The sequence below is a fragment of the Blastomyces gilchristii genome (genome assembly GCF_000003855.2).
Source record: "Blastomyces gilchristii SLH14081 genomic scaffold supercont1.15, whole genome shotgun sequence".
Taxonomy (NCBI): Eukaryota; Fungi; Ascomycota; class Eurotiomycetes; order Onygenales; family Ajellomycetaceae; genus Blastomyces; species Blastomyces gilchristii.
The window spans coordinates 435863-457116 of record NW_003101668.1 but is presented as its reverse complement, the minus strand read 5'-3'; the positions used below and the strand labels follow the sequence as shown (position 1 = coordinate 457116).

The window sequence follows — 21254 nt, the reverse complement described above, 5'->3', positions numbered from 1 at the left end:
GTAATCTGCAATATAATCTATTGATAATTATTTCATAGTTCATCTTGATATTTGTGTTGAGTTTTTCATAAATTTTGTGACCTGGAATCAGATATAAAGAATGAAGTGATCATTTACTATAATTGAAAGAGAGCATTCTGTGTTGAATTATAAATAATATAGACTTTGTAATTCACAGTGATTTCTTGAAGAGTTTATGAATTTTCAATAGAAGTAAAAGAAGTGAAAGAAGTGAATTCAGAAGATATGATAATAATTTAAGAAAGATAATAATTTATTTTCAATAACTGATCACTGATGTGTGTAAGAAGAATTAATATAAGAGAAAATAATCTTGTTTCTTAGCTTAGTTATAATTTTAGTACTAACTCAGATTGAATATCATTAATGTATAAAAGTAAATAAATAATCTTGATTAATCTCTGTCATATTTCTTAAAATATATTAATATTGTGAAAGAGAGTGTTATCAAATTGCATTATCAGATAATATTATTAAAAATATATTAATATTATGAATATTAATGTTGAAAAAATGTTGATACTTATACATTATAGTGATTTGTGAATCATGATAGTTAAATATATATATATATATATATCATTCCTGACTTGATTACAACTTGTACAATAATTTTTGAAAACTTAAAATCAATTTTAATTATTAATAATTAAAAACTTAAACTTATAACTAACTAATATAAAAAGAAAAAAATCTACTTCTTCTCTTTCTCATTCTTCTTATTATTCTTTACAATTCACTTCTCATTCTTCTTCTTCTTCTTCTTCTTCTTCTTATCTGAGATGATAATCATCTCAAAATCTCTCTTCACTGCCTTTTCAGAGAAGAGTTCTCACTGCTTTCTCTCAGCCAGGTCAATCTGCACTTCAAAATCCTGCATTTCCTGGTCTACTGTCTCAGGTTCCACCTCAGTAATAAGCAGATTGACATGCTCAGAGAGCAGGGCTGCCTTCTCAATGTTCTGAATTATGAAGTGTATTTAAGACCTGAACAAGGCCTCAATTCTCTTCTTCTCTGTCAGCTCCTGCTAATCAATTAGAGAATAGAAGTGTTATTAAAAATCATTATCTCTTAATAAATAAAAAACTTATCAGTTTTAACTTCTTTATCTTCTGCTTTAACACTCTCTCAATCTTCTTCTGCTGTTACTTATTTATAGTAATACTCTTCTTCTCTCTCTCTCTCTTCATCTTGATCTTAAATTATTCTCAGAACTTCTTCTAGTCTTATCACTACTGTATAAGACTCTTTACTATCTTCTTCTTCAATCTCTTACAAGCAGTGCTATCTGTATTATTTCTATACTTAGTTCAGTCTAAATCTATCAGAAGTGTTACTTAAAATTGTTATTATTCTACTCTCTTACAGAGTCTCTTCAAGATATTATAATATATCTTATAATCTGTCTTCTCTCACTTAAACACCTTCTTCTTCTCTTTCTTCAATCTGTGATAATGCTCACGCGCCTTGGTGATCCGCAGGACCGCAGAATATTTAAAGAGAGATGACATGATTGATTTCAGTAAGTGTTAAAGAGAGATGAAGGTAGAAGAGACAGTCAGAAATGATATGATAATAATGATAATAATAATAGTAATGATGGTAATAATGATAATGATAGTAATAATAATAATGATAATAATGATGATGATGATGATGAAAGAAGAAGTGTATTGAAATATATTACTGACTTATCAAATATAAAGAGACTTAAAGAAAATATTAATAGCTTTCAGCAATGTACAGAAACAGCTACAGTGTTGTATAGCAACATCATCTTCATTCAATACATGCACTGTTAATATTCTTTGTATACAGTTATCATATAATCTGTATCAGAGATACATGCAGAAAACAGATCTTTGTTGCTAGAATAAATGATTGCAGCAATTCTCTATTTTCATATTATAAAGATAAGTTATTCTCATTTCTTTCTTCTCTCTTTTCTCTTCTTCAATCAATCACTAATTTCAAGCTGATATGAAAACTATTAAAACACTCTCAGAAATTCTCAAATTGAAGAGTATAGACTAATCAAATTTCAAATACAGAAGAAATTAAATTATCTTCTACAGATTCAATTACTTATCTTCTCTTAAATAAAACAGCAGTCATGTCCTCTCTTCTCTCAATCAAATGAAACATGGCCTGTGAAAAGTGAGTATTATGCCAGGCTATAATAGCCAACACAGCCTCAGCATGCAGAACTGTATATGTGCAGCATGTGCTGAACTGAGAGACTGTGTGAGTTGCAAACTGACAGCAGCATCTCAGAGAGAGCTGTGCAGTGTGAGAAAGCCACAACTCTCAGTCATATATGCAGAGAATGAATTGTCACAGTAAGTACATATACATTGAAGTAATGCTTTTTAATAACACTCAGTCTCTGATATGATGAAAATAGAGTCTCTTCATGAGATCTGTTTCTACCAGAAGTCAGAGAATCTTATATTTCTCAAGATCATCTTCACATACCTTGTCTGTGAAATCAATGAAGAGAATCATTGATTTCAGTGTTCTACTCTTGATATCATTCAAGTGATAGCAGAGTTCACCCTGATCACACTTTTTAAGTGTATATTTTCTAATTATTCACATTTATATAGATATATACTGATTATTTATTAGATGATATTAAGACAATAACTCATTGCAGCTGTGTTACTCTCACTGTGAGAGATACATGATTAGTGATGAATATTGTAAAGACTCTGAGAAGTGAGTATTTTGAGAATACTATAACTCTGTGATCTTGATTTTTTTTTATTTTTGTTTTTTGTTTTTTTCTTTTTCTTTTCTTTTTTTTTTTATTTTTCTTTCTCTTTCTGTCTCTTTTTTTCTTTCTCTTTCTGTCTCTTTTTTTCTTTCTCTTTCTGTCTCTTTTTTTCTTTCTCTTTTTTTTTTCTTTCTCTTTTTTTTTTTTTTTTTTGTTGTGATTTTTTCTTGTTGTTTTATTTTTTGTTTTTTTATTATTTTTTATATTTTACATTTTTTTTTTAATTAAAATGATATTAATTATAATCTGTATTCAGAAAAGTAATGATATTTAATAATACTCTCTATTGAATTTTCAACAAATGAGCACTATGTTATAATATTATGTAAGTGAGAAATGATTTCATGATCTCATTTAATATCATTTTTAATAATGAGATCAGAATGAAAATATAACTAAGAATTCAAACATATTCTTTATCTGAGACTAGATTTTTATTTGAAAAGTGAATCTGAGACCTTTAATATTTGAAATAATGAGATTTGAGATCAATGTAATGAACACAAATCATGACCAGAAGTAATGCTTTTAGACAACATAACAACTGTAAAGTTTGATTCTGGTCTCAGACACGGTTATACGTAGACTGACCGTGTGACCGTGTCTGAGACCAGGACCAGATTTTTTGATAGTCTCATTACCAATTCGACTGATCTCATTACACAGTTTTAACATTAGATAGTAGTTTCATACTGTCTCAGTGAGACTTACTGTCTACTCTTGTCACATTTTTCAAATGAGACCATGATTTTCACTTCTCAATTTAAATTATTTTTATTACTTTAAATGACTTTAAATCTCATTTAAGTGTTATCAAAAAGTGTTACTTTTTAAAAAATTAAAAATAGTCTAAAAAAAACCTTAAAATGTCTAAAAATAGTAACTTTATGCTAAGAATGAAACTAAATGAGATTAAATGAGATCACTTTCTCATTTTTTTCAAGTCATGGTTTCATTTTAAGATCTGATATATAGTCACTTTACATGTTTTTTTGATAGCCGGTCTCAGCGGGATTCACGCCAAGAAATGTATGAGACCAGATCAAATGAGATCAAACATGAAATTCATGATCTCGGCGGCCAGTCTAGTCACACGGTCAGTCTACACACAACAAGTGTGCAACTCAAATCAGTTAATAAAGAGTGTAAAAAAGAATTAAGTATTAATAAAAGCTCTTCAGTCACTGAAAAAGTAATTCTTACTTAAAAGAATATGAAATTATAACAGAAAATATCTCTATTTTTAATTCTTTATAAGAATATTATATAAAACTCAGAGAAAAACATCTTACTTTTTTAAGAGAAGTAAAAAACTATTTCTAAGATCTTTTTTTTTTACATTAACTACTGTAGAAGAATAAGATAGAAACTGCTAAAATATATACTATTATATACTCTCTATTAAGACTTTCTCTCTTCAGAGTCTTGATATTATAGAGAATATAAGTCTGTTTCTATATAATAATATAAATATTATTAGTGAGATATAGAGAAACTGATTATTTATATCTTAAAATAGAAGACTTTATCAATGATTAGACTGGCCGCTGAGATCATGAATTTCACATTTGGTCCCATTTGGTCTGATCTCATACATTTCTTGGCGTGAATCCCGCTGGGACTGGCTATCAAAAAAACATGTAAAGTGACTATATATCAGATCTTAAAATGAAACCATGACTTGAAAAAAATGAGAAAGTGATCTCATTTGATTCCATTTAGTCTCATTCTTAGCATAAAGTTACTATTTTTAGACATTTTAAGGTTTTTTTTAGACTATTTTTAATTTTTTAAAAAGTAACACTTTTTGGTAATACTCAAATGAGATTTAAAGTCATTTAAAGCAATAAAAATAATTTAAATTGAGAAGTGGAAATCATGATCTCATTTGGAAAATGTGACAAGAGTAGACAGTAAGTCTCACTGAGACAGTATGAAACTACTATCTAATGTTAAAACCATGTAATGGGATCAGTCGAATTGGTAATGAAACTATCAAAAAATCTGGTCCTGGTCCCAGACACGGTCACACGGTCAGTCTATCAATGATTATATTAATATAGAGTTAATTCTCAAATTCAATAGAAATCTAATATTGCTGTTCTCAATCTCTTACAGAATCTATTGAATATTAAGATATTAAAACTAGATTTAATATATCTCACTGTGCAGAGATCAAAGACTCAGTCAGATCTTGAGATATACTGAATTTATAGTTATTAATATACTGTTGACTTATTCTGTTGACTTATTATCTGGTGATTATGTATTGAATACTGTTATCAAGATATCTTTTTGTATTATTCTGTCAGAGATGAGCCAGATTGAGAGAGATAGTACAAGAGTAAGACTTAGTATTAATGTCTAAATACACTGAAGACAGACTGCAGAGATTGCACTTCAGAAATGTCTGTTGATTATATACTTGATATTATCACTGAGATATCTTTTTGTATTTTTCTGCTGAGAATGGGCCAGATTGAGAAGGGCGGTATGAGGGTGAGACTTGGCATTGATGTTTTGAAACATCAAAGATGAACAGGGTTTTCATGAAGATCACTTCTCAGATATCTTCACAATTACAGATCAGAGATCTTCCAAAATCAAGAAGATTGATGTATATGGCTAGATCTCTTCACCTTACAATTTGTATGGCAATTTGGCCCGGGGTTGTGGTGTGGTAGGGGAGAATGAGGGATAATCCCACACAGGAGTTTCAAACAACATCTGGTTCACATTTGATTGGATAACTCCATCACCACACGGGGTATGCAGTCGGCGATGGGGTCAAAATGCTCGTATGATTGAGGGCTTTTCGATGGATCTATCGGCGGGTTCTTATTTGAAAAATCGAGCGAGTTCATGGTGAAGCGGTTGTTGGTTGACTGGCGTGTTGTGCAAATGACTTATTCTCATGACAATATTTCAGATAAGATATATGAGTCTCACACTCACAGATGTAAAAGAGTATGACATTCATGTTTCTGTTTCTGAAAACACAGATATCTTTTGCCTGCATTATGAAGTTAGATAACAGACACTAGAGAATAGACTGATACAGATCTATTATTCTGAAGAAATTCATTAGAGTGAATATTCTCATAATATTGAACTTTACAGTTGTAAAAAGTTTCTTGATATCTGTGAATATCATGACTTTGTGTATAATAAAACCTATAATAATTTTCTCTAGGAACAGAAAAATCAGTATCAGAAAGAGAAGATGAAAAAAGAAAGACTTACAATCTTAATACTATTGAGAGAAGAGGTGATTCTCTGATATAAATAAATGATTATCTCATTATAAATATTTAAAATAAATGTAATAATCAGTGTCTGTAATCAAGCTTCAGATAGTTATGTTATATACAGTCTTTATACAATAAATCATTCTAGAGATTAGTAAGAAGAGTGAAAGTGTATACACTGAGAAATATAATTTATTAAGTCTATACAATATCTTCTTGAAAGAGAAAGAGGTGATAATAAAAGCAGAGATGATAGAATCAGAGAGAGTAGAAGTAGCAGAAGTGAGAGTTACAGAAACAGAGATAGCAGAAGTAAGAGAATCAGATACAGAGATAGATGTAGAAGATTAAGAGAGAGTAGCAGAGAAAGAAACAGAGAAGATAGAAAGAGATATAAAAGATCTAGTTATACATAATATAAGTAATTTCTTCATTATCATGTTCTCTAAGTTCTTGAATAATGAGTCAATATTGAGATTATAATCATTGATAAATACAGATCTGTTAACATGTGAAGATTCTATATAAATTAAAATAAATATATTAGTATCTGCAGCTATGCAAAATGATCAGAAAACATGATTAGAAAAACATGATCAGATATCTGCTGAAGAAAAGAGAGTTAAAGATGTATAAAAAGATAAAGAAGATATGCTATTTATAATAGTATATTCTAGTAATTATTAGAAGATAAACAAGTTCTAGTTATATTTTATAACATATTACACTTACTGCTAATGAACTATCTAATATAAGTACTATAAGATCACTTATTGTAAAAATGAGAGATCATCATCAGAAACATGTATAATATAATAGATAAATAACAGATAGAGAGTATTGAATAGAAGAAGAAGCAGAAATCTTGAATAAAATAATAATGTTTAATAATGATGATAATGAAGAAGATGATTGAAGAATGAGAAAAGTTAGTAAATAAGTAATATAATATAGTGAAAGTTTCTTTATGAGAGTGTATACAGAACACTAGCTGAATCAGAGATAGACTACACTATTATAAATACTAGTAGCGCGTTAATCTGCATGAAGCTAGAATATACATTATGATTATATAAGCGTGACTAGACTGACTGTGTGACTGTGTCTGAAATCAGAACCAGATTTTTTAATAGTCTTATTATCAATTTAATTAATCTCATTACACAGTTTTAATATTAGATAGTAGTCTCATACTGTCTCAGTGAGACTTACTGTCTACTCTTATCACATTTTTCAAATAAGATCATGATTTTCACTTCTCAATTTAAATTATTTTTATTGCTTTAAATAACTTTAAATCTCATTTGAGTATTATCAAAAAGTGTTACTTTTTAAAAAATTAAAAATAGTCTAAAAAAAACCTTAAAATGTCTAAAAATAGTAACTTTATACTAAGAATAAGACTAAATAAGATTAAATGAGATCACTTTCTCATTTTTTTCAAGTCATAATTTCATTTTAAGATCTTATATATAGTTACTTTGTATGTTTTTTTAATGACTAGTCTCAGCGGGATTCATATCAAGAAATGTATGAGATCAGATCAAATGAGATTAAATGTGAAATTCATGATCTCAGCAGTCAGTCTAAGCGTGACTGAATCTGATGAGAGAGAATGTGATTCAGAAGAATATATAACTGCTGAATAATAACACAGCTGCTTCTGAACACACTTCTGAACATGCTTATGAATGTAAAGAGGCTCTAGCAGCCACTAATTAATTTAGATAATGTATATAAGAAGCCGGTGTATACCTGTAATCGTATACTGACTTAAGCAACCTTTGAATCACACTACAGCAAAACTAAACAATCTTTTACAGAGTACTATACTATAGCAGCTCTACTAGATTACTTTCATTGAGTTAATATCTACACTTCTTAAGATTGAATAGAGAAGAAATAAGACTCATATATTAAATTAACCTGAGACTACTATAATATCAACTATCAGAGATTTGAATGAGTAAATGTTAGAGATATGAAGACAGTGAAATATAATTCTTTAGTAAGTAATAATCTTTGATAATACTTTGTATTACATAGAACTATAATACTAACTTTGAAACAGAACTTATATATATTAATTACAACTGAAAATCAGATAAAACTATATACTTATAAAACTGAATTTAACTACTATCTTTAAGATAATTTAATAAATTTACATATCAAATCAATTCTAGAGTTATAGAAAATTATTAAGAGTACATATTTAACTATTACACTGATAATACATGATATTTTAACAATTTCATTAATAGAGATAAGAATGAAGTAAAAGTTTAACTCAAACTGAGATATTTATCACTATCACTGAAAACAATTATAAGAAGAAATAATCAAGAAACTTATAATTATAAAATATGAAATTATCAGACAGTTTAATATCTCTGATTACAGTATATCAGAGAAGTGTAGTTTTTATAAGAAAGTAAAGAATAAACTTATACAAGAATGTATTTAGTTATTTTATAAGTATTATTAATAATCATTATTAAATTCTGATTATATAAGCAATCACTAAATAAACTGAATAAGACTGAATTTAATCTTCAGTCTTAGTTTTATTCTGATTTTGAAAGAATGATTATCTTTTACAGTTTATTCTGAGAAATTACTCTTATTTCACTGTTTTTGAATTAAATCTGATCATTTTTCACATCATTTCTCTCAGAAATGATTCATTTTCAGATTTTTTTAAGACTTGATTCTGATGAGACTCATGTCAAGAAATGTATGAGATCAGATTAAATGAAATTAAATATGAAATTTATAATCTCAGCAGCCAGTCTAACTCTGTAGTAGATGATGAAGTATCAATTATTATAACTAACTGAATAAGAAAGGCTATATGACACTAATTACATGTGTATACTATGTATGAATTCATGCAGAAACATTGCATATACAGATTCACCTGTGTGATAGTGATGTTAATTAAAAACATCACTGAATGTTAATTTACATGATGTTAAATTATATAAGAAAGATCATTACTGTGAAAGATGCTTGCAGAATTCCTCTAATACGTAGAATCAATGTAGAATCATATTAATATCTAGTATAGTTATCACCTGTCTGTATAACAGTCTGACAGTGAGCTGGCATCTCTGCTATAAGTTCTTGTAATTGCTTCTCTGTTATAGCATCCCAGGCAGCTCTAATCACTTGTTGAAGTGTATTATAAGAAAGATTCTCCTCATCTTTATAATTCTCTTGTATTCAGTGATTCACTGCTTCATAAGATTCCATACAGATTCAATTGAGTTCAAATCTGGTGAATATGACGGCCAATCTATAGAGGTGATTTCACATTCTTGAAGATCTTGAGAAGTCTCTGCTGCAGCATGCCCTGGAGCTCCATCTTGCATTAATTTCAATCCAGGATTCATTTGTATTCAACCATGAATAAGAGGGACTATATGTTCGCGATAGAAGGTCTAGAAGGAGAATAGATTAGATTTCATTTTCACAGATGTATTGAACTCCATGATAAGTAATCTCAAGATGATCAGAGATCTTTTGATAGGTTCAATCCAGTCCGCGAAGAAGAAGGATATCTCGACATTGATTGCGGGTCAATCATTTTGGAGGAGTAGCAGGAGGTTCAGGAGGTTCTGATGGTGGAGGTGCAATAGTAAATAAGTCCATATTGAATCAGAGAATGATAATAATGAGTATAGGAATCGCGTATGTATGGAATAAGAATAATGAATGAGAAGCTTGCTTCTTATATTATATGAGGATATTTAGAGACGCGGCACCCCAGAATGAACGTTAGAATGCCACTAAAATATTAGGGCGGCACTAACGAAAACACCAGGGCATACCTGCGTAATTAACTGTATGGCTAGCCAAGGACCTTCTGATGCGGCAAAAGGACCAATTTCTCTTCCTCGAAGCCAACCCAGCATACCGCCAATAGTGAAGTTTTATGTGGCCAGAGTGATTCCGCAAGCCGATATCTCATATCGTACTTTGAATGCGTTTATGAATAAAAAGCAATTGGCTGTGGCTTTGGACATCTAAGCATTGTTCTATTCCCGTCCCTTAGGAGTTCCCAGTCAAGGTAGGGAGGTCGATATTTGCTCAGTTTCCTCTTGGGCTGTGTTATATTCCTTTCCTTGCAGGGGACTAAGGGTTGTCCAGAAAATGTAATTGCCCTCAGCCCACCTACATGATATTGTTAACCCGAGCCCTTGCGTACGACAAGCCCAAATATGCCTTCATCCCGAATATTGAGGCTGCACGGAACTCCCTGAAGCACTGCGAAATATTACTGGAGAGCGCATAAGCGAACAATCACTCCAATACGCGTTGGGTATGTTGGGGTGGCGGTGAGGGACAGTTTTAACTCCTCCTCATGCACGCGATCATTCAAAGTCCTGGTCGGCGATGTGAATATCCAAGAGATGGAGATAATTTTCTCTTCCGTTCGGACCGGTACAGCTGGATGAAGGAAGGGGTGGTGAACGCGGAGCGAGATGGTTAAAATCATACATTCGTCAATTTATTTGAAACGGGCTTTTACCTCCGATTCCTCAAGAGGTTCGATACATTGTACAGTCTGCAGGATTTAAGAAATAGTCGCCAGTCAATCAATCAATTCCCCTCCATATTCAGGGTCTCTACCCTCTGCCACGGATATTTATCCCAATAATGAAACGAACACATTTCCTTATCTGGATCAATAGCACATTCAACGACCTGTCATTCCCCTTCCGCGCTGCTCTGTCCCTTCAGTAAAACTGCGCACGAAATAGTGGAATCCAGGGAGCACACCCCTTGCATATTCATATGATATCCTTACCCAAAACCCCCGCTTCGTCCTCCATTCAGTCTTCTTTCCCTTTCTTGCTGAAAACCCCGGCCCCAACCCAATACTGCCAATGCGTCCAGGCAGGCCACATGCACACAGCCTCGATGTTATTGCCCACGGGATCCAGCACGAAAGAGCCGTAGTATAATTTGTGATACTGTGGGCGGGGCCCTGGTGCGCCGTTACACTTTCCGCCGGCAGCCAAGGCCGCAGCGTGGAAATCGTGGACGAGGGTGCGGTCTGAGCATGCGTGTAAGTCTAGTTACGAGTATGGGATGGGGGACCATATCTCAAAGATAAATATGAAGGCTAGATTGATAAAAAAAAATGGGCTGCATGAATAATAATAGCCTTTGGACAACAAGGGAGCTAGTTATGGTGTATGGTATACAGAAATAAACGAAAAAAAAGGGCATACTCTTAGCATCAAACGCAACGTGAGTCGGTTTCCGTTTCAACCCGTTTTCAACCCTCGCGTCAGAGCCATCTTCTTCACCTTCCACTCCAGTAATCCAGAAATCTGGATAATACACCCCGAAACCCACGACGTGTGGCACGGGCCGCATGAGCTCCCTATACCCCAGTGGTGCCAGGGCAGCCTTATAAAAGGCAATGACTTCCTCCAAGCGCGCGGCGGGGACGCAGAAACCGATGTGGGAGAGGCCCATGATCTTGGGTGAAATCCCTTATAATTAATCTTGAAGAATGTATATGTCGAATACCTGGGGGGCTAGATGGCGCTAGAGATATATATATATATATTTAATCTAAGCGTCTCATTTCTCTCAAGAGGCAGCGAGGAGAGCTTTATATAATAATGAGAGTAGTCCGTCCACCACTCAAGTCAGTCCCCCCCTGCCCATCGCGTCGACTCTCGGACGTGTTCTGGATTTGGATATTTAGCTCGATGTGGGGATTTTCTCGCAGTCACGTGTCCCGCGTGCATGCGGTGGCCAGGCCAGAAGGTTGGAAGAACAGGTTTGCAAAACGCATCGTGTTCCTTGGTGGCGTTTGTTGTATGTGGCCCAGACAGAACTAAGTATGGGATTTGGCGTGTGTGGAAAGCTTCCATGTCCACGGGCATTGCGTGGATTTTTCTGTGATAGCTTTTCTTCAATGCTAGTAATTGGGGGTCTGGGAGCAGAAAAAGTATCAAGCAGACTGAATCCAATCTCCAATACATGTGCAAGGAAGGTCCTGAGTGTGAATATTGAGCGACTGCTCGCTTTGGCGGCTTTAGCCATTTCAACAGGATGTTATGTGTAAGCTGTGATGATCACAAATTCCCAGTTATTCAGATTATTATGTATTTTCATTTTCAAAAAGCAAAGTGCTGATAACTAAAGATGAAAGAAATTACATCAACAGCCATAATTCATACGTACAAACATAGCAATCTCAAGTAAGAGTGAGGAAAAGTGAAGCAAGATACAAAGATCCCAGATGCGAATGTAAAAGAATAAGCAGACAGAAGTAGAAGAAACAAAATTCACCAGCCAAACTTCAAAAAGAACTTTGTAAATAAAACAAAAACCGCATATTTTCCCAGTAAATTAAAGTAGACAAGATAACGCCCGAACATCGTAAAACCGCTCCTATCTATCGTATCCATATTAGAACAACACCTCCTTGCCTTCCTCCTATTATGGCAGAATTTCTCCACGTTCCATCCGTTCCAAATCAAAAGTCAAAGCCAAACCAAGCTAATAAACTCAGGCCCCGCAACCCCGAAATCGATATAAAATAAGATATGCCTGGGTACGTTTAAGTAAACAGAGGGAAGAGGATCCATCCATCCATTCCTATCATCGCCCAAAGTACACGATATCTTGAAGGTATACCACATTAAGAAAAACGAAGTGCAAAACAAATAGGTGTGGGTGAAGGTAAATTAAGCGAGATTACTGAGGTTTTTGTGGTCGACAACATACTATATCTTTAGAAGCAGGAGTCCGTAGATACGGAAAAATAAATAGCCCCTTATTAAGGAGTAATATTTTTGGTCATGGCACAGAAGAAATTCGGAACGCCAGGGGTGAGTGAATAAATAGTAACTAGGCCGGGGGCACCGTTTTGAAAATTTCATCGAATTAACAGAGCCCATGCTAGTTTGGTCAAGTTTATCAAGAAGAGTTGGAGCTCCATATATTGGTGTTTTATCTTGCCGAATTTTACCCAGAAAGCCCATGGATGTTCCTTAATCAGCGTACAGTGCAAAATATTGAATTCTGGTGATCCAGACCAGGAGTACGGAGTGAAGGAAGGTGATCGAACCATGTGATGTCGACTCGAGAACATCTAAAATTCAAGTAAGGAAATCAGGATTTTACAGTGTACATGAACTCCTTCACGATTTTCACTGTTTGTATTCTTGGAGGTCCCTGGCCCAGCGAGTTAAACGAGGAATCCGGCGAGAGATGGGATCATGGGGATTGTTTTCTGCAGTGGCCATGTAAAGAGCTTCAAGACGTTGGATGAGAACAGCCATGATTTTCGGAGCGACCTCGTAGATCTCGGGGTCCTAGGCTATTGTTAGTAACAGGGTGGGATAATACTTGAACACTCAAGAGTGTGGTGCTATGCGCAAAAAGGACGCAGGACACAAGACTTACTCTAACTTTGACAGTCCGGAAAACACGCTCAAGCCAGTTGAGGCGATCCATCACGTTTGCTTCAAAAGACGAGGTCACAGCGGCGCTCACGGAAAGGACGACAAGTGGTGAGAGGTTAGAGAGGAAAGAGGGATCAAGTTTGACAAACAGATTGTTGAAAAGGTCTGGTTGTTGAGACGATTGGATCCACTACATAATCGAGAGAACAAGTTTAGTGAGAGGTAAAATACTAGAGGAAAAATGTGGTAGGGAAAACGTACCCTAATTGAAGCTTCTTCATATTTTCCGGCATTCAATAGTTCACTGATTCCCTGCAACTCAACTTCCTCTGGGGATGCTTTAGGTGGAACCACATCTGGAACGGGGCTTGGGGCCGATGCCTTCTCAGACGACTCAGCCTTGACCCCAACCTGACGGTTAATTTCCAAAATCTCTTTCTGAAACTGAGACTGGGCAGCTGCCATTGTCGAAATGGTCTCCGATAGAGACCGTACAAGCGTCGTGAGTTGATCGATTTTGGCACTATCATTTTGTTGTCTTATCTCATACTGCTTCATTTGGCCGACAAACTGTCGCTCAACCTCCTTTGTTGTCATTCTCGCTTGTTGGATGGATTCCTCTCTGAATGATGGGACGATTTTTTCGTGGAGAACCCTGGAGATGTCTCTCTCCACCCGCGTAGAAAGGGATACCGACATCAATTCAGAGATGCGGAGAAGTACATTTTCATTCGACATTGCCCGTTGTACGGCTGAAGGGAGAACCTCCTTGATAGCGGGTGGAACTATCGAATCAAGTTGTCGGCTAAGACCCTCCTTTATTTGCAGGTCCATAGACTTTGTCGTAGATTCAACGAGTGCTGGGACTACCATCGACTGGACATTGGTGGCAATAATACGGGACAGGTTTTTCTCCACATTGTCAGATAGGGTTGACGAGACAAGGCGTAACACTGCATCTTGTTTTGCAGTGGCTGCCTGTTCCTGAGAACGGCGGTCCTGATCAAAGCGGAGGTACAGAGCATCAAGTTCGCGGCTGAGGCATTTTGTGAACTCCATGGAAACCGCTTTCTCAATCTTTTTTACTTCCTTGTTCAAGAAATCAGAAGAGACGCCTAGGTTAATCGATTCCGCTGGCCCAGTATCAGCAGAAGCCTGGGAGGTGGAAGGACCCTGAGTTTCGACTACCGCCACAGGCGGAATTTCAGGCTGACTTTGATATACATCCTTATTCGAAATTTCCCTTGGCTTCCCGTTATCAGCTTTCTTCTTTTTCCGTTTCTCATTCTTGTCTGTGACAGTGGTCGCTTGGTCATGCTGATCAGAAGTAGAGACAGAGTCGCCTGCCTTCTTCTTCGGTGACTGCTTTGAAGGGGACTGGTTGCGGGAAGATTCAACTCCAACAACCGATTCTTGTCCACGCCCAACTGTCCTTTTAACCGGTTCCTTCCCCTTCGGAGCACCCTTTAGGGCTGCATCCCCATTGACTGACTGTTCATCGACTGGGGCAGGGAAGCACTGCAGGGGATTAACATCAATGAATCCCTTTTGCAGAGAATCCACAGGATCAAGGATCTTGTTGTCGCTGCTCCACCCAAGGTCTGACTTTTTAATATTAAGACAGGTAACCCCAAGAGAATGCATGACATACAGCTCGAATAACCCTGCTTCCTCATCCATACCGCGTTGTGAAACAGACGGTCGGGTAAGAGGTAAGAGCTCAAGGCTCCTGAGTTGGCCCTTGCTTCCAAAGGACAGCTCGCGGATTCCACTCATACAAGCTGTTGACTCCGGTTTTGGCAATCTTTCATCCTTCTCGGCTACCCGCTGAATATACATGCCCTGCGACATCGGTGGCAGGGAGTATCTCGGAGCGGACAAGTGGACGAAATAAATAGAATTGCGCGTAGGGTGGCCAACGACGATAATTCCAGAACCGGGATGATATGCAACACTGCATATAGCGTCGGATTCATTGTCGTGAGGAAATTTCAATTCCTGTACCGCTTTGCCCAGCCCAATATCCCAGAGCTGGAGCGTGTGATTCTGTTTTAAGCCAACAAGAACATAGCGAAGTGCCGATGCTTTCACATACGGCCGTAATTTGTCGATGAATAAAACAGAGGTAGGCCACGACTTCTCCGTAGGTGATCCGGTGACAAGTGTCAAAAGAGGGACGCGAATATCAGTTGACACTTTCGAAGTATTAGAGTTCGGGAAATCGCCAACTTCACGAATGTCCCAGAACCGCATCCTGCCAGTTTTGTCAAGCGAGACGATAACAGTGTCGTCATCGCTGAAAATAAAGTCCTTCCCAGCCTTGCCAGTGGCGATCCTCAACGACTTTTCTTTGAAAAACTTTTCAGTGTCCACTTCACGCTGTGTTTCTGTAACCCCATACTTTGGGGACATGGCACAATGGGGCCACACGATATGGATAAACTTGCCGCGGCCAATGGCGAAAAACTCGGGATGGCGGGAGCTCCGCCTAGCCCGTGTTTTTAACTGACCGCCAGAGGTATTTTCATCAGAGGCGGGAAACGGTGGGAAGATCAAGCTGTCGCGTTCTAGCGCATCATTTTCGAAGAGGTCATTATCTGCCTTGAAAATAGTCGCCCAGTAGACTGCGCCGCTAACACCGATCCCAAGAACAGCTTGCCCTTTGGTCCGCGAAGAACTTGGTGCTGTGGTCGATAGAGAGACATTGAAAATCCGATCATTGGTAGAACGAAACACTTGTCTATCTTGACCGTCGTCCTGTCTGACTATCCTCATACCACCGTTCTTCGCCAAAGCGTAAACGATGTAATCGGAAGTAGCTGAAGTGAGCGAACGGTCCAATTGGTCGAAATCCTTCTTGAGACGGGCAATATCCATTATCCCATCACTCCGTAGTGAGAAGGCGTTCATAGTATTACCTTTCCAAGTGATCGACACGAATGGCTTCAACGGAAAATTATACACGGAAATAACACGTTCAGTCTCAGATTCCCACGAGTCCACAACAGCACCATTGGTATCATTGGTAGACCCTTTTGACTCTGAGACAGCCGGAGGTGAGCTCTTGGGGGTAACCTCAGCGCTCATATCCTTTTCCAGTTCCTTCTCAACATCAAGGGCAGTCTGTTCAAGTTTCTCCGCGAGCGCGTTCAAAACGGCTTTCGAATCCGCCTCTTCTTCTTCTACTTTAACGGTTACTTCTTCAACGGCAGCCCTTGCTAAGGCATCCTCGACCTCTTTATCAACCTGCCCAGCAGTTTCCCCGAGAACCTCAGGAACGGTTTCCTTTTTGATCTTCATTTTTTTCTGATCGGGGCCCCGGAATTCCTCAGATGCACCTGAGCTAGGAGGAATTGCCACATGGTCGCCCGTTTCCAAACTCGACGACGACGGAAGTGTGTCCCTAGATGGCTCTGACCGTTTTCGCTGGCCATTGGTCTGAATGAGGCCTGATACCCCGCTTTTCTTGGTACTGGCGGCCTCAGGTGCAGAACTTGCGTCAGGGAATCCTCGTGACTGGTTTCCTTGGGGGGTACGGTTGCGGGGAGAAGCCGCGGCAAGTTGTTCGAAAGGATTGACATAGGTAAATATCGAATCCTTCGGTTGTGGATGAATCGGGGGCTCAAAAGGAGTGGTTTCACGACTCTCCCCTGACCCGAATAATCTCATTGGGGACGCTCTACGTTCCGCAGGAGGCTTAGCCCCAGCATCAGTAGAACGCTCTCGCGGAGTAGCAACCTCAGGTGATTTCGCACCAGGCACAGCAATTACTGACTCCTCCGATTGAGATGTATGGGGTTTAGGACGATTTAACAGTTTCAATAGCATATTTTGGGCATTGTCAGCGGGAGAAGAAGTGGTAGTTGGGCGTTCGGACGATTGGGCAGCAACAGGGCTACCAGACATCAACCCAGTAGCAGCAGATGTAGACGCAGTTGGTTTCCCCATGAACGAAGCCACGATATCAGAGGCAGATATTCCCCTTCCGTGACCACTTTGGACGGTACCAATAGGCGCATCAACTTGTGGCTCCTTCGGCGCGCCCGCGCCAGCTTGCTTTGGAGCAGCTACATTCTGCGGAGCTGGACTGAACTTGAGCAAGTTTAGCAAATTAGAAGTGCGATCCGTGTTCAAAGTCTGCTGCTGTGGGCTCTGATTGTTGTTACGTGGCGTTGGAACATTGGGACTGATAACATCCGAGCTGTGATGTGGAGGTGTGCCCGCATACTGAGGGCTGTAGAGTGGCGACGACAGAGTAGCTTGGAACAAACCGGTTGGAGGTGAAAATGGGAATTCGCCTGGCGGCGAGCCATTTTGACGTCGACTCTGAGCTTCAGGGCTCAGGGGGTTGGATGCATTGTTTGATGAAGGCCTTGGCTTGATGTTGGCAAACAGAGCCTGGAGGTCAGCCGGAGTGGACATTTCTGCCACGATCACCTCGAAAGGTGAGCTCCAGCACGCGTTAAAGCAGAACTAAAGAGGGCAGGAGAAGAGCACGGCGTACGCTACAGCTCCAGGTAACGAAGAAAAGGGAGGAAAGGGGAAGAAAACGGGGAGAAAGGAGGGTATTAGAAAGGAGGCACGCGGCGGAAGAGGAAGAAGAGACAACAAAGTGACGACGAAGGTTGAGGTTTGGTGGAAATTGAGTGCAGGCTTGGCAGCGAAGCGGGTGCTGACTCATCGGTCGCTGGGTCTGTTTGCTCGGTTTGCCTTTCTGAGGGGCACGGTTTGCCTGATGCTTGAAGCCGGTGACGTGCATACGAGAGATCGGAGGTTTCCAATGGCTTCGAATAAATAAAAAAGTACTGTTTCTCCGAAGAGAATCCTCTCTACCTGAGTAGCTAAACAAACTTCGGACTTGGTAGGGGAGAATTTGGATGACATCACCGGCTAGATGATGTCACATGACCGTCACATGACTAACCAGCGCGGATTATTAATGGGAAAGTAAGTCCCCGCTGGCAACGAGAGAAAGAAACAAAAACGAGAGAACTAGGGAACATTACTTACTATGTTGTAACTACACTCGGGTATGATGGTCGCCTCTTTTACTCAGGTCCTACTCTCTATGTCACATCTGATATACTTTCCTACTAAGATCGCCGTTCCGCCTCCTGTTTGGTAGTGTTCATTGGTGCTTCCGGCCCTACCAATCCGCAACACGCCAGAGTCAAACATACCTACCACACTGCCGGCACAATGTTCTGTCTCAGAAGGTAAGGCCTCTGCGGAGTCACACTCTCTTTATTTTTACTTATTTTATCCTGTATGCAGAAATGGTGCTAACTGAAATGGTTTCTCCAGTTGGCTCCCTCTCCTCTTTATCCCCACAAACGCCAGCCCCCTTTTCATCCTCTCCTTCATCACCCTCACCTACCTCCTCCACCGACCATGCATCTACTGCTCCGCTCTCCTCCTGATCCTCTTCCTCTCTTCATGCCACTGGTCAGATCGCTGCTTCTTTGATTTCAAGGGCGACTGGTTTGCCCCTCGCCTCCCCGCTCCAGCCTCTCCTTCCTCACTGGAGAACTCAACAACCACCGGGCTGGCCGAATATGTACTCGAGACAGTGAATACGACAACCACAGCGTTGGCCGGTGCTGCAGTCGATGAGATAAAGAAGCATTTTGCGTCTAATAATGGAACTGGAGTGGTGGGAGATTCGCACGCGGAATGGACGGGCATGGGTCTGGAATGGTTGCGAAGCCTGCTTGGACGGAGGGAGTGGACGTTGCCGTGCGTCGATGTGAAGGTTAGGCTTTGAAGTACGAATTTCATATTTGCGAAAAATCAGGAGTTGGGATCGTTTTCTTTCCTTTTTAAGCTTCCTCGCGCTTGTTATTTTATTTTAAAGCTACCAATTTTTTGCGTCTTGTAACGGCATAGCAAAAGGGGAAAGGAAAAGCTTGGATATATGACGTTCGGTTATTGTATTGTATATTTAATCACTAATAACTAAACCATTTCTTAACACATAGCATCTGCTTACAATTTTGCCCGTCAAAATTAATATTTCTCTCTAGAATTTCAAATGAATTGATTATTTTTCTCAGATGTGATTGGTAGGCCAGAGAGAAGAGTTCCTAACTCCCTGTGCTGATATTTAGTTTTATTGTACTGCACTCTTGAATTTATCTTAGTTCCTGACAGGGTACAGACTGCTAACTCACATGGATTGACATGCATCCAGCTTTCCAAGCAAAGATATATGGTTCGCTTAGTAACGTTAACTACAAACGTCTTCCCCTCCCTCCACTCCTGTGACCTTTATCGTTCGGATCTCCCTCCATAACCTATATCGAGCTATTACACGTAAACCTACATTATTAGAGGACTATTCAATATCCACCAACTCGAGATCACAAGCCCACTTAATATTAATAACTCGTTGCTCGGACTTCGGCTTGGTTATAGATTAACGAACAACATCTGTGACTTCCTCTGGCAAACCCTCCAAGCCGAGCAAACCTCGAGGGAGCGGAAACACAACCGATGCGGAGCTTTGACGAATGCACCGGAAACAAGATGGATAAAAAGACACACATGCCTGAATCCGAATGCAAGATTTAGAAGGGTTCTAGCAGGTACTGCCTATTTCGTAGAATTTATCGCTTTCAGATGTGAACAACCCTGCAACGTGGGTAAACTATAGGCTTGCGCAGAAGTAAAGGAATCATAAGTCCTAACGCACAGCGCGATGGGCTGTGTGGGTTTTATTAATATAATGTTGGGGGATTTTAATCTCAGCATCGTCGTTGACAGGGGTTACATGAGCGATTTCATGTGTCTTCCTCAGGCCATTATCCGAGAGAGCATGCCGTATGGCGTACGTAGTACACAAAATGGATAAAGCCAGCAAAAAAGGCCGCGGCCACGTAGGTCACGGACAAGATGTACTACTGCACATGCATGCATACGCACACAGGTGTAGCGAAAGTCCCTTCCCTTCTTTCGGCCACACCCACTACTTCATCTTCCGTGCCTCAGGCAATTCAAGCATGAAACACTCCCCTTTCCAACTCTAGCCCTTCTAACCCCTCCCGCTCCTCCTTCGATTCCGCCCCATCCTCTCCCTCAACACAAAACCGAAACCCCACTACCCGCCAATTCAACTCCTGCCTCCAATGTAATCCATATCCGGTATATGGATCCAGCGCTGCATCCGCCCTCCCAGGACCCGTAGCTTGTAAATATACCACAGCCCGGAACCGCGAGAGCAGCATACCCATCGCGCAGCAGACGCAGGGTTCGTGGGTTATGTATAAGTCTAGCGATGTGCAGAGGTAGCCGCCCTGTGTGCGAGTTTGGATGTTAGGGAGAGAGAGGAAGTGAAATTCTAGAGGGGTGAGTGGGGGGTAGGGGAGTGGTCGTGGCGGTTGGGTTGGTTGGATGGGCTCGGGATCTAGGGACTGTGGCGACGGTTTGGGTTTCTTGGATGGGGGTGGAGAGGAGGTTGAAGGCTCTGTAGAAGATGATACAGCGGGTAGGGGGCCTGGTGTCGACGCAACAGACGCTGGTGCTGGCGGGGACATAGATATTGACGGTGTTACTGTGGGTGACGTCGACGAGGTAAGGCGCTTATAGGCGACTAATGATATGGCGCGCATCAGTGCATGGTGATCTGGTTGCCCTTCATTGTCTGGATCATATGATGTCGAAGGAGCAGCTCCCGCACCAACCTTCCCCTGCATTTCGCCTGCTGCAGACCCGCGGCGTCCCCGGCCACGGCTACAATACCCAGCAAACTTTATCCGACGGATCAGCCGCATCCGCCAG

The 21254-nt window shown here is 39.2% G+C and overlaps 4 protein-coding genes across 4 annotated transcripts in view; 1 reads left to right on the top strand and 3 right to left on the bottom strand.

Annotated features, from left to right (window-relative positions):
* Window positions 1-9508: 9508 nt before the first annotated feature.
* On the bottom strand, window positions 9509-12029 carry BDBG_06137 (glyoxalase/bleomycin resistance protein/dioxygenase). Its single transcript, XM_002622911.2, has 2 exons — window positions 11286-12029; window positions 9509-11107 (listed from the first exon to the last, which is right to left on the bottom strand). The coding sequence occupies exons 1-2, from the start codon at window positions 11533-11535 to the stop codon at window positions 10884-10886; spliced, it is 474 nt and encodes a 157-aa protein (XP_002622957.1). The 5' UTR covers window positions 11536-12029; the 3' UTR covers window positions 9509-10883.
* Window positions 12030-12092: 63 nt separating this feature from the next.
* Window positions 12093-18301, bottom strand: BDBG_06136 (uncharacterized protein). The gene is made up of 3 exons (XM_002622910.2): window positions 13740-18301; window positions 13480-13668; window positions 12093-13388 (listed from the first exon to the last, which is right to left on the bottom strand). Exons 1-3 carry the CDS (start codon window positions 17898-17900, stop codon window positions 13224-13226), a joined length of 4515 nt encoding a protein of 1504 aa, XP_002622956.1. The 5' UTR covers window positions 17901-18301; the 3' UTR covers window positions 12093-13223.
* Window positions 18241-19977, top strand: BDBG_06135 (uncharacterized protein). Its single transcript, XM_002622909.2, has 3 exons — window positions 18241-18694; window positions 18783-19540; window positions 19636-19977. The coding sequence occupies exons 1-2, from the start codon at window positions 18678-18680 to the stop codon at window positions 19240-19242; spliced, it is 477 nt and encodes a 158-aa protein (XP_002622955.1). The 5' UTR covers window positions 18241-18677; the 3' UTR covers window positions 19243-19540; window positions 19636-19977.
* A 493-nt stretch (window positions 19978-20470) lies between these two features.
* BDBG_06134 (uncharacterized protein) overlaps window positions 20471-21254 on the bottom strand; it is a gene marked incomplete at both ends in the record, with an annotated part of 1812 nt that continues 1028 nt past the window's right edge. The window contains one exon of the mRNA XM_002622908.1: window positions 20471-21206. Within this exon, the coding sequence (XP_002622954.1) occupies window positions 20471-21206 (736 nt within the window). The remainder of the gene's footprint in view (window positions 21207-21254) is intronic.